Here is a 13,394-nt window from a genome sequence, read left to right as displayed (position 1 = left end):
ATGATAATAATACGTATATAACACCTGGCACATTTCAGTACTTAATAAAGAATAGCTATATATTTAATGACTCCCTCTTGAGGTTGGTGGTATCAAAATCAAAATGAATCAAAGTTTAACAGCACCCAGACTACAATAGATAGATAACTACTTACAAAATTGATAGTTGGTGCATAGTATTTACATCATTGAAAACAAGTACATTGTTATGATGTTTATGTCTTATTTTTGTCTTTGGCAGACAGAAGGATTTAAATATCCCAGGCCTTCCTCAGTACCACCTTCTCCTTCAGGGTCTCAGGCCTCCAGTCCTCAGAGCAGTGATGTGGAAGACGAAGTGGAGGATGAGAGATACGATGAGGAAAAGGAGGCTGAAAGGGATCGGTTAAATATCAAGTCACCATTTGCACTGAGCCACATTCCTCGTGGGAAGAAAAAGCTGCATGGTGAATATAAGAACTGAATTCTACATGTGCTGAGAAGAGCTAATTTTAAAAAGCAAAGTAAGACTAATTATTTAAAATAAAAATGCCACACATTTCATTTTCTCCTTCTAAGTATTACAATGGAATTTATTATCTGCCTAAAAAGTGGAAGACATTGAGTGAATGACAATTTCATAATTTAGAATAAGATCCAAGTTATTTTCCCCAACTCTTGTTTCCCCCATAAAAGTTAGGCATGAGGAGGAGCACTCATTAAAGGCAGAAGATGGAAAAGTGTTTTTAAAATGGTGAATTTAAGTGGTAAGGATTTTCTCTTACTCTGTTTATTTTTAAATTATCACCATAATCCTTTGCTTACTATTTATGCAGCTTCTCTACCCCACCACACAAATTTCTCATTTCCCTCTGAAAACCTTGATCTTACCCATGAATGTGCACTACCTACATATTTTAAATAGCTAGATTTTTACTGATTATTTTAATTTTTCACATGCATCAGAACCATGATTTATATGTAGTTTTGCAGAGACAAAATCCATGTGTGAACAGCTATCCTAAGTTCATATTTTGATGCATACTAATGCACATTTATGTCACTTTTGAACTCTAGAATTTATGTTGTAATTAATGGAAGATATTATCATGTGAATGGAAGATATTACCATGTGCATGGTACCAACATCTTACTGTAACATTTTTCTATTGTTTAAATAGAAAGACTTTTAAAAAATTTGGTCAATCTTCATAGATGATAAGTTGTTAAATCCCAGTAAATAAATGCATTAATATTTAATAACTTAACTTTCACTGATAATGCCTTGTTTAAGAATTATTTAGACATTCCAATAACATGTGGGAAGCAGCTGTTATGAATAATTCCTACAGAAGCTATCTTTCTAAAAGTAGTTTGAATAGAACATCTATTCAGTTGTAATAACAACAATGTCTCAACATATTCTGTGATGTTAATTTAGCAGATTTATGTTTTAAGTGTAATTAAGTCTAAACTGGCAACAAAACAAAAACAAAAATCACACTCTTGGATTGCTTTTTTTCATAACTAAGTAGTTATTCACTGTGAGTTCCATTTAACTCACAGTGACTTCCTTTATTGACATATCAATTGGCCTTCTGAAGAGGCTCTAAAAACGTTTTGGTCTTCTCAGAGATGGATTATTGATGACAAAAATGGAAGAGCAGCAGTGACAAGGTGTCAGATGGTTCAAGATCATTGGAAAACTGTAATTCAGCCCTCCTATTGCTCCATTAGCTAGAAAAAAGTAGAAGACTGTTGGATACAAGCAGCAAATCAGACCAAAATGGAAGATGGCTGGAAATTTACTTTACTTAGATGTCCAGAAAGAAGAGAAATAATTGACCTAAAATCTAACCTTTGACACATGCCCTGTGGATGCCAATTAACCCAGCATCTGCAAAGAAGTTTGAAATGCTCTGTACTGGAGAGTTGAAAAAATATGAGATGGACTTATATTATAGGCTCATTCGCTGAAGTACCAGAAAGATCTTGTGATAAATGAGGGTTCACTGTTACAATAACCATGAAAATGTATCCCTAGTAAAGTAGCATACAGTGTCTATTCAAATGATATTCTTGATTGGTAACTGGTTGTTCAACTGTTATTGAAAACATGCCTACACAGTAAAATACCTGAAGTTGTAAGTGCTTTTTGTTCAATGAAATAATAATTTGATGATAATAAGTGTGTACAAATGATAGGGCACATGGAATTTAGCTGACTTGCAAACACCTGGCTTTGACAGCATGTGTAGGAATCACCTTCTATCCTGTACTTGGTTCCCTATTCAGACAGCTGCTGCCAGGTGACTCCATCCCTCCACTCTAGTCATTTCTTCATCCTTTTCCCCAAGACCGACAAAAGCTGGTGAGGAGTAGCAAATAAGATTGTTAACAGATGGCTCTATGTCTAGTACAGTGCCTTGTACATAATAGTTGCATAAATAAAAGGTCTTATTGGGAGACACAGAGGTTCAAAAAATTGTTGCTTTTAAAGAATGTATGTATTCATAAGTTGAAGGACAAGAACTATAGAAAAAATGTATGGTATCTGATCAGCTGAGAGAAAGACCCTTTTTATGGATTGTACCACCTGCTACGGTTTGAATGTTTGTGGGCCCCCCAAATTCATATATAGGTGCTCCTCAACTTACAATGGGGTTATGTTTGGATAAATCCACTGATATTCCCTCCCCTCCCCTCCCCTTCCCTCCCCTCCCCTTCCCTTCCCTTCCCTTCCCTTCTTTTTTGACAGTCTTGCTCTGTCACCCAGGCTGGAGTGCAGTGGTGTGATCTCGGCTCACTGCAACCTCCACCTCCCAGGCTCAAGCAATTCTTATATTGCAGCCTCCCAAGTAGCTCGGACCACAGGCATGTGCCACCGCACCTGGCTAATTTTTGTATTTTCTTTTTAGTAGAGACAGGGTGTTGGCATATTGGCCAGGCTGGTCTTTGAACTTCTGGCCTCAAGTGATCCGCCCACCTTAGCCTCCCAAAGTGCTGGGATTACAGGCGTGAGCCACCATGCCTGGCCAACCCTCTGATATTTTTAATTTATAATGGGCCTATCAGAATATAAACCCATGGTAAGTCAAGGAGTGTACTGAGTGTGTGTTGCTTTCATCCCATCATAAAGTTGAAACATCATAAATTGAACCATTATAAATTGGGCCCGTCTGTATTGAAATCCTAGTCCCCAATGTGATGGTATCCACAAAGGAAGCAGAGCCTTTGGGAAGGGATTGGATCATGTGGGCAGAGCCCTCATCAATAGGATTACTACCCTTATAAAAGAGGCCCTAGAGAGCTGCCTTGCCCTTTCCACCACATGAGGACACAGCAAGAAAGTGCCATCTATAAGAAATGGACCTTCTACCAGACACTGATTCTGTTGACACCTTGATCCTGAACTTCTTAGGCTCCAGAATTGTGAGAAATAAATTTCTGTTGTTTATAAGTCACACAGTTTGCAGTATTTTGTTTTAGCAGCCTGAACTGATCAAGACACTACTGTCCCTTCCATGGTAAGGGTTAGAGTGAACAGAACTGGTTTTACATATGCAGATGAGAACATAAATGTTGCAGGTGTTAAACTAATAGTTTTCCAGGGTACAAGGAAGACTCACGAGAGGGACTGGTCAAGTCTACTTAGGGAGGTCCAAAGAGTCTTCACTGAATGAGTATGTCTATGAGTAATATGGACGATAAAATGGCCCATTTCACACAGTGTTTGTGAGGATTAAATCATATTAAAAATGAGCTCTTTCTAAAGGAATTTACAGTCCAGTATGAAGAGACTGAACAGAATGAAGTTACATTCCCAACTTCCCTTTCTTTGTGGTCAAGATAAAATAATGTAATTCAAGGTTGATAAGATAACACATTTTCATTTATCATAACCAGTTAAAGAAAGAAGAAATGCAAGCTGGAGGCTAATCTGAACAAGCCAGGGCCACTTCGCCTTCTTCTCTCCTCTCTTAGGAACACAATGATGGTATTGGGGGAGAGAAGGCAACTACTGGAAAACAAAGAATAATTAAGAGCCCAGGATGGAGGCCAGATAGCCGAGGTAGGCTATAGAGGCAAAAAAAAAGGGAAGGGCAATGAGAATTGTGCAGAAAGTGACTGAAAGCCCTGCCTGCAGATCGAGGTATTCTCGTGCATGTATCCATGTTGAAGGCAGAACATTTCCAATTTTAAAACACAAGCCATATAATGTGAAGGTTTTCTGATCTATGATCACTTGTTCATTTCGGTTTTTTAAAAATCTAGAAATAAATAGAATGTAGACACCGTAAGAGAGTTGAAAAGTTATAGAAAATTGGGAAGAGGGACTTTTAAATTAATCAGCATATTTGTTCCTAAGAACATCCAAGGACTTTGAGTACTTAGAATACTTGGAGTTATATTTTAACAGCTATTGATCATCGAGACAGCTTTTAAAACAATGATTAGTATGACATTTTTGAGATTGTTCTGGTTAGTTGTGGGAAGAATTGTTTCATAAGATAGATGTTAAAAGTGTTCTTTGAATACGCATACTATTTCAATAGTCAATATGTACAAGTTTATGTCTGATGGGTAAATAATTTTTAATGTGCCACCCCTCCTAATGGTGAAGTGGTTAGGACTCTGTATAAATAAAAAACAATGCTTTCGGAAACAATTTTCAATAACTTGGATATAAGCACTGCCTAGTAAGTCTACTTTTAAATCAAGTCATAAATGACAGGTGCCTATTATAATGCCATACAGATATTTTAATGCTCACAAGTTATTTTTTGACAGAGATCAACATTACATTAACTTGAATTTAGTTTCATTATTAAATCATGAAACAAGATACAGATAAATCTTATAAGCAGAGTTCTGATGACTTAACACAGTTAAATTGCAATTCCAAGTTACAGAGACATTCACATAAAGATATCCTTGAGCTACTAAATAATGGTAAATACTGATGACAATAAGAATTAACAATGCTTTCCACTTATGACATTTGTCAATAACAACTCTGATTAGGTAAAAAAAAATTAACATGATGGTCATATTATAATTCTAAATAAATACATTATTATGTTTGCCACAGGAGTATGTGTGTATGTGTGTGTGTGTATGTGCGCGTGGGTGTATTCAGATAGTACTGAACTCAAGTTGGCTTTTAAAAAGGAGAAGATCAGGCATATTACTGTGCACTTATGTTATCAGAGTGATTTATGTAATGCTATGATGTCAAATAAAACCTAGAGCCTAGTCAATTAGAGTAAGCGGAGTACTTGAATCTGTTGAGTCTGTTTGGTCATGGAAAATGAGTTACCTCTAACAAAACTGGCTTGTTCCCTTCTTCCAATACATAAACAACAGAGTGTGTCTCCATCTGCTTATTTTCCAGTAACTTTTAGATCCATGTTTCTAAACTGAATGCAAGGTAATTCCCAAAGAGCACAAAGGGAGCTCCAAGCTCTAGATCTTTGGCAAACCTTCTACCTCAATGACTGTCTCTTCTCAGCAACCACACTGAAGTGTTCCTGTCACAGGGCTTCTCCCCAGTCATCCAATTTATCTTCTTAATTGATCACTCCTGGATGAGTTATAGAGAGTCATACTCTCCTATTTCCCATCCTGCCATGCTTCTTGCCTTCCTCCCACCTCCTTGGGGATGGGATAAAAGGAAAACAGAGGAGGAGAATTTCTGTTGAGTGAAAACAAAATGCAAGTGGGTAACAAAATGAAAACAACAACAACAACAACTAAGATCAAGACAGGTACTGGCTATAATTAAAAGGAAAGAACACTTTAGTCTTCAACCTTATAATTATAAATATTCTAAGAAACTCAAGAGTAAGACACAAGGTGATCTAAAAACATTTTTGGTCATCTAAACAGGACCTGAAGCAATGAAAGAAGATGATGTTCTCAGCTAAGCATGTATATATATTTTGTTTCTGAAAGAATAAAACTATCTGTGTGTGTTCTTAAGATTACAAATGAATAAAAGGGTCCAAAGGTTTTATTCACATGGTTCATGTTTTCAGAGAGAATAGAACTATAATTAAACATAATATTTTCACCAGTTAAGCAGACTATCTTCCAGTAATCTGGTCTGATCAAAGTTTTTTTCTTCATCTGTAAGAAAAAAAATGTTTAAAATAAATATACACTCTGTGTTTTAATAGAGGAAAAGGTAAGACAGAGAATCTCAGGAAATAAACATTTAGCCTTCTAAGCTATGCTAACTCATGGACTCTGCCACTGAAAATTTAAACAGTATGGGTTTTGATTTGTTCAGTTTAAAATCTTTTCTTCTCAGCTTGGGACACATTGGGGAATTCATATTTTACATCTGAACCTCTATAATGACTGAAACTACAGTATGGTATGTCTGGTAAAAATCTCAAAGAGCCATGTGTCTCACAAATTGACTTATGTCTAAAATATCCACCATTGAAATAATTCATTTGCATCAAAGGACTGTCTCTTTATATTTCCTGTTCAAATGGATCTTACGGCCGGGCGCGGTGGCTCACGCCTGTAATTCCAGCACTTTGGGAGGCCGAGGCGGGCGGATCACAAGGTCAGGAGATCGAGACCATGGTGAAACCCCGTCTCTACTAAAAATACAAAAAATTAGCCGGGCGCGGTGGCAGGTGCCTGTAGTCCCAGCTACTTGGGAGGCTGAGGCAGGAAAATGGCAGGAACCCGGGAGGCGGAGCTTGCAGTGAGCCGAGATCGCACCACTGCACTCCAGCCAGGGGGACAGAGCAAGACTCTGTCTCCAAAAAAAGACTAAAAAAAAAAAAAAAATGGATCTTACTCAGGAAAGATGACATGGGAACACATTTGCAAATGTTCTTTTATTAGGGGAGCTAGAGTTCTGGGGAGGAAGTGAGACAAAAAGAAGAGGCATTCGTTTGCTGTGTGGGATTGCGAAACTTTGGAGCATGAGTTATCACATCTGAGGTGGGGATACTTAAAGAGTTAGACAATAGCAGGTTCCTGGGACTCTAAAAATAGGATAGAATGACTAAAAGTTACATCAGGTAGGGGGAAGGAGTGGCCAGGGACAAAGTGCATCTACTAATTTCTTCTAAGATCACCTTTCAGTTAGTTGCAATATAATTTGAATGTTTGGGTTACATCTTAACCTGAATTTCTAGCACACTTTAAACTATTGCAGAAAATGGGCTTCTCTTTAAAGGGAAGGAAGAAAACAAAACAAAACAAAACAAAACCAGAACCGCATCCCTGTATAAATTCCACTGAAACCATAATTCGCTAAATAAGAGCTTTCTAAATAATATTGAGGGAGTATAGAATAAAAATACTAAAGAAGACTAGTGATTAATTTATCATATGGGAATCAACAACTTTTCTGTCAATTTAGACTAATAAAATTAGTTATTTCATCTTCAGAGACAATCCACTTAGAAAACTTCAATAATTAAAAATATACGTATTTATTTTCCAAAAAAGACCTGAGATGGGGACCTTATAATCACATCCTTTCCTCAAACTGCTAATGAAGATACCTCTCCTCTTTAAAATTAGCTCTCTCTTGTCCATTATAGGTCACTTTCCTTTCTGGCTCTGCACATCTTCCCAACGATCAAATCTAAAACGTCACTATCTACCAATCTCCATCAGAGCTCTTTTCATACTGACTTCAAAAATCGCTGGGTTCCACATCTTGGGTTTTAAAAAGAACACCTTGGATATAGCATCCTCTACCCATTATTCAACTATTTCACAACTTTCTACTGCTAGAGTTCTGAGAGTCATGCCAGCTCTCCAGAGCCTCAGACCTGCTTGCTCTTAACTTTGCAGTTTACTTTCTTGTATCACATTCTGTAAACAAGGTTTCAGATATGGCATAGCAGCAGCAAGCTGTGTCACTGGGCAGGAGGTGTGGCGAAGTCCGGTGACACACTGTTTAATGTCTCCTGAGTTCTGTATTCTTACTAAGCATTCTGCTATAGTAACCATTCTGATAGTTTCCATCCTTAAAAAGTTTCAAGAGGAGAGTGATCAGTAGCATCAACTACCGAATGAATTCTGGGATACTCTCTTATTCTGATTTTTCTCATCTTTCTGCTTGCTCCTTTTAATGTCCCTTCACTGGTACTATTTTCCCCCATTTCCCTTGATTTTTGGGTGTTGTATTGCTTCCCTTTTCCCACTACATCTAAGCCCTAGAAGGTATCTCCATTCGCATGATTTCAACTTTTATTAACTGGCTCTGAAGTTCCTGTTGTTTTCAAACCTGACCAATCATCAAAATAATGTGGAAGAATTGCTTAAGGACAGAGATTCTTGGGCCTCACTCAAGCAGTACAGAATTGAATCTCTGGGCCTAAGGCCAAGAAATTCTGGGAGAGGGGTGCTGCACTCAACATAGAATCCCAAAAGGAAGCAAAGCCGTTCTGTTAGGCAGGTGAAATAGGTCAGTGTGCTAGTACCTTCTGGTGATCCCTGAAGGGATGCCAGTAAGATGGTTGCTGCCTCTGGAATAGGTAGTAGTCGGGGATTTGGGCTTCGTCTTTCTGGAGAAACAAAAACATACACAGATTCTGTTAGCATTTATGTATTCATGTAGATAAGTCCTATTCTAACATGCAGCAATACTAGAAAAACCTCTATGAAATAGATTTTGAGCCCTCAACAAAGGACTACTTACACAGAAGACTAATTTTTTATAAATAGAAATATGTCACACTTGCCTTGGAAATGACTTACAATTGGTTATGTCCAGTTTACAAACAGGGTATGGAAGAGAATTTTAAACTATATGCCAAAGAGAAGTTTAGATAATAATTTACCTTTTCGGCCAAATAGAAGGTAATTATTTGACTGAAGGAGTATCTGCTAAGAATTCAAAGTTATTTCAAATCTAAGTTGAAAAAAGACAAATTGTTCTGATTCAACACGAAACATGATTTCTAATTTGGGGCAACTGAAGTTGAGAAACAAATCTCACTCTCATAAGATAAATAAGCTCAATTACACAGCATGTTTGAAGAGCCTAAACAAAAATTTAAGCACCTACTATGTGTTCAATAGCGGTGTTTGGTATTTTTCCAAGTAAGTATACTTCTTCATTTTAGCATTTCAATCTTTACAATTTTATCGAATTGTACTGTTATTTTTTAAAACAATACGATGGAAAGGTTTAGCATGGAAAAGAATAGTCCCTGGTCCCATCCTTAACTGCCCGCATGTTACTCTTTTGATTTTGAACCTTTGGTAGTTCTTTCTAGTAAAACAGAAGCATACATTTGAAGTTCCTAGGTAAGTTCCTTTTTTAGTAATAACAGCGTTTAAGAGGAGGCTGAGTAAAGTTCCTGCATAAACATGCAGATACATTTCTAGAAGCATTTGCATAGTTCTTCCTATCTCGCCTTACCCTTCTGAGCCGAACCTCAGGCCCTAACTCCCTGGCGACCTCTGCACACCCTGGCGGCCAGAGGGTTGGCTGAACAGCCGCAAGCCAATAAAGCCTGGGGAGCCGCAGCGCCAGCCTCGGCCGCCCTTGCCAGCATTGGCGCGGGCTGGACGCGCGAGCTCCCAGCTCCGGTGCTCGGCCTCCAGCAGCTGCTGCCAACCTGGGCTGCCCTTGGGCCGACCATATCTGAGAGCGCGTCAGAGCCGCGTCTTTCCGGTGAGGAGAAGCTTTCTTTAGGTACCACCGCGGAGCAAGCCCTGCCCGCCCCATCCTATTTCAAAAACGCAGGACTAGCGCCCTGACACCTCGGTCACTCACCCGGCAGTGGCCGATCGGAGAGGTCCTTCCTTCGGCTCTGGTCGGAGATGAAGCGGCGACCCTCTGCAAAAACGAGACCCGGGGCTCAGCGCCCGCCCCCCGGGCTTAAACCTCAGCTCCTCCCGGCACAGCGCAGTCCCCGGGCCTGGGGAGGAGGCAGGTTGCTCCAGGTTAGGGTCGCGAGGGGCTGCCGAGTTTCCAGCGCTCCCAGCGCAACGCCGGGGTGAGCCAGGCGCCCTGGAGACCTGGAGGAAAGCCCTGCGCCTGACCGGACGCCGGGTTAGTGCGGTAATTCCCAGGCAACCCCAGAGTTCCCATTTGGACCAAGACAAGCAACCCTCCAGTTTTGGATGGAGAATTTCTAATAAGGACGGAGGATTTCCAATAATCAGGGACTCTTCCCCTCTCCCACCCCTCCCTCACCTACCGTTCTCTTTGATGGCCTCGATGATTTAAGGGAATAAACTCGACATTATTCTCTCTCCATAACTCTCCATCTATCTGTTCATGACTCCTAAGGGTCTTCCATTATTGTAGGAAGAGCAAAATATTTGGAACTTACGTGCCCCTTTCAGGTAGAGCATAGCTTGAGGAGTCCAGTTCCTTCTCTCCAAGGGTCTCTGTAACCCGGGAGAAGGGAAGAGCAGTTAATAAAACATTGCAGCTCAGTCCTCTATTACAGCAAAATAAAAAAGAAGATAATAAAACAAGAAGGAAGAAATAAAGAGCAGAGTGGACACAGAGTGCGCATTTTTTTTTTTTAATTTTTATTTTGCATTTGATTACCTGCGGAGCGCAGCTGGAGTTTCCCAGGAAAAAAAACACCAGGAAAAGAGCCAAGATTGTTGCTGCCAGACTTCTGAGTACCTGTATGAAGCGATCAACCAGAAAGGGTCATTTCTGTGCCAATAGGATCTTCTGCTTCCTTCCTTGACGCCTGGACAATTACAAACCTCTTACTTCTCGCAATATTCTGTTTTAATACTCAGTTTTCTGGAGGTGTTTCCCTTCTACCTTCTAGTTAATTCACAAAGAGTCCACTTGAAAAAACGCATTTAGAAACGTATTATTCGTATTACTTCACCCAAATGAAGAATAAGATGTGATTTTTTTTCTTAGTAAAATCAAATGATTCTGTTATTCTAAAGGCATATCATTCAAACATCCTTTAAACTCTAAAATGCTTATTAAACATGAAATAGGTAAAATGCTATAAAGCATTTTAAAACACAGCTAAGAAGCCTCAAGTGAATAAAGTCTTTACTTACCTTCATGTTCTGCGTCTTTTCAGAACCCTGAAATTACTATAACTTTACGTGTGAGTTTTCGACTCTTGCTCTGAAACTGGAGCTTTTAAAATCTTGGTGTTAAGGACCCCTCCCCCTCTGGAGTATGTTTGGGAGTCCACAGGGACATCTTGTCAGTCTTCAAGCAAGATTGAGAATCTGATGACTCCTCCAGGGAGCTTCATTGCAGGAAGTAGAGGAATGATTGATGGGCAGAAATTATTTGTTTAAATACTGATTGCATCACCCAGGAGACATTCAGAATGTGTCAGCATCATTGCCCTTGCTTTTCCTACTAGCTGCCCAAAGTAGTGTGTTATTATTATTATTAATGAAAACAATCAATAGTCCAAGGCAGAATCAAAAGTGAAAGAATAAGTAAGAAAACTCGTCTTGGGTAACTACTATCAGTCTATCACTGATGGCTAAAGATGTATGAAAAGGTTTGGGAATCTCAATGGAATTTGACATCAGTCATTCGCTTAATTATCAGTTCATTCTGTTGTTTAGCAAATATTTATTGAGCGCCTACTATGAGATACACAATCCTTTTATTTCAAGGGACACAGCCATGCACTGAAAAGACATGGTCTCTTCTTTGATCAAAGTTACCTACTAGTTAAGGTACACAGTAAACTGATGAATAGATAAATAAGACACAGTAGTTACCCCTTAATCATAGGGGTGTGTGTGTGTGTGTGTGTGTGGCAGGGGGCATGTTTCAAGACCCACAGTGGATGCCTGAAACCACTGATATGTATATGCCTTATGTATACTATGCTTTTTTTTTTTTATCTGTTCACCAAGATGGTTACTAATTGATTAATAGGAGAGAGGTGTTTACATATGGACATGCTGGACTAAAAGATGGTTCATGTCTTGGGTGAGCTGGAGCTGGACAGTGAAAGATTTCAACACCCTACTCAGATTTAAAACTCACAATTTAAAACATGAATTCTGGAATTTCCCATTTAATATTTTCAGATTGTAGTTGACCATGGGTAACTGAAACCATGGAAAGTGAAACCGCAGATAAGCAGGGACTACTGTAACTACAGAATGTTTTAAATCGTTAAGTAAAGTAAGCAAGGTGAGGTGATAGGATAAGTGGTGGGCTACTTTAGGGAAGGTTAAAAACAGAGGGTAGTCTTGAAGGATAAGGTGAAGTAATGGGAAAAGCTGGGGCAGAAATTAGTATTCCAGGCATTCTTAATAGAAGAAAGAAAAACAAAATATATGGACAGCAAAGAGTATGTCTTGCTTGGGGACTAGGAAAGAGGCCAATGTAGGCAGAGTTGTGTGGGTGACAGGGGAGGTGCTTTGAAATGAGATTGGAGAAGAAGAAATGGGCTAGTTGATGTGGAAATACGATTAGAAGCAAAAGATGATGATGGCTTACACTGGGATGGTACACACAGGGAAAGAAGAGCTGTAAATGAATTTGGAATACATGTTGTGGAGGTAGAAAATATAGAACTTGTATATAAAAGGGATTTGAGAGTGTGAGAAAAAATAAATCAAGGATGATTCTTAGGTTTATGGATAAAACTGTGGGTAAACAATGATGTAGTTTACTGAAATTAAGCCAGTTAAGAGAGGGAAATTAACACTTGCCATATAGGCATATTAAAATTAAAATGTATGTTAAAAATATCCAAGTACAAGTACAAAATAGGAGGTTGGAAATACAAAACTCAATAGAGGTCAGTAAAGAGGTCACCAGCCTACAGATTTTTTAGGGGGCAGGGGAGCAGAAATGATTAATTGAAGAATTTTAAGAATTCTATGAATTTTAAAACCAGTAAAGGGATGAGATTAAACACAACACTTAGGGAGTGAATGGGACTAAAGAAGAGGAGCAGGCAAAAAAAAAAAAAAAAAAGAAGAAGAAGAGCAGGGACAGAGCTATGGAAACAAACGCACAGAGAATGAGCAGAGGAAGAGCCAGAAAAGGAGGTTGAGGTAGAGTCAGAAAGAAAGAAATTCCAGGGGACCCTGATGCCATGGAAGCCAAGTGAAGATCCAGTAGTATTGGGAGGTCAAGCAACATGAGCTCCAAGAAATACCCACTGGATTTGGAATATGATGGTTTTGAGGATAGAAGCAAGATTGGAGTCGGTTGAATAGTGAATAAGATATGATAAATTAAAGCCAAGAAAAAACAATCTCTTTAAGAGATGTCACGAAAGAGGGAAAGGAAAAAATGAGAAATATTTTTTTACTGTTATTATTATTGTCATTGTTATTTTAAAGACAAGGTCTCACTATGTTGCTCAGGCTGGGCTGAAACTCCTGGCCTCAAGTAGTCCTCCCACTTCAGCCTCCCAAACCTCTGGGATTATAGGCACCCTTGGCCTGTGAAATCATTT

At 39.0% G+C, this 13,394-nt stretch overlaps 2 protein-coding genes across 5 annotated transcripts in view; one reads left to right on the top strand and one right to left on the bottom strand.

Moving 5' to 3' along the window:
* Positions 1-2,451, top strand: part of GYS2 (glycogen synthase 2) — a 62,404-nt gene extending 59,953 nt beyond the window's left edge. The window contains exon 16 of the mRNA XM_003906096.5: positions 242-2,451. Coding sequence (XP_003906145.1) covers positions 242-463 — 222 coding nt within the window. The 3' untranslated portion in view covers positions 464-2,451. The remainder of the gene's footprint in view (positions 1-241) is intronic.
* A 2,270-nt stretch (positions 2,452-4,721) lies between these two features.
* SPX (spexin hormone) lies at positions 4,722-11,228 on the bottom strand. 4 transcript variants are annotated; one of them, XM_009180351.4, is made up of 7 exons: positions 11,008-11,228; positions 10,526-10,606; positions 10,302-10,359; positions 9,740-9,802; positions 8,439-8,522; positions 6,054-6,108; positions 4,722-5,674 (listed from the first exon to the last, which is right to left on the bottom strand). In XM_009180351.4, coding segments are annotated over exons 1-7 (348 nt in total). In that variant the 5' UTR covers positions 11,014-11,228; the 3' UTR covers positions 4,722-5,673. The 4 variants fall into 4 exon arrangements, 3 of the variants coding, with proteins under 3 accessions (XP_009178615.2, XP_009178613.2, XP_003906146.2); XM_009180349.4 differs by having other exon boundaries at positions 4,722-5,634; XM_003906097.5 differs by having other exon boundaries at positions 4,722-6,108.
* Between the last annotated feature and the right edge of the window lie 2,166 nt (positions 11,229-13,394).

This window comes from Papio anubis, chromosome 9, assembly GCF_008728515.1.
Source record: "Papio anubis isolate 15944 chromosome 9, Panubis1.0, whole genome shotgun sequence".
NCBI lineage: Eukaryota > Metazoa > Chordata > Mammalia > Primates > Cercopithecidae > Papio > Papio anubis.
The sequence above is the reverse complement of the archived record's forward strand: the minus strand, read 5'-3'. Positions and strand labels throughout refer to the sequence as shown.

Coding starts and splice junctions, on each gene's coding strand:
- SPX (XM_009180349.4), bottom strand. Junction 8,523..9,739: donor CTCCGATCGGCCACTGCCGG/GTGAGTGACCGA, acceptor TTGTTTCTCCAG/AAAGACGAAGCCCAAATCCC. Junction 6,109..8,438: donor CCTTCAGGGATCACCAGAAG/GTACTAGCACAC, acceptor TTTTTCTTACAG/ATGAAGAAAAAAACTTTGAT.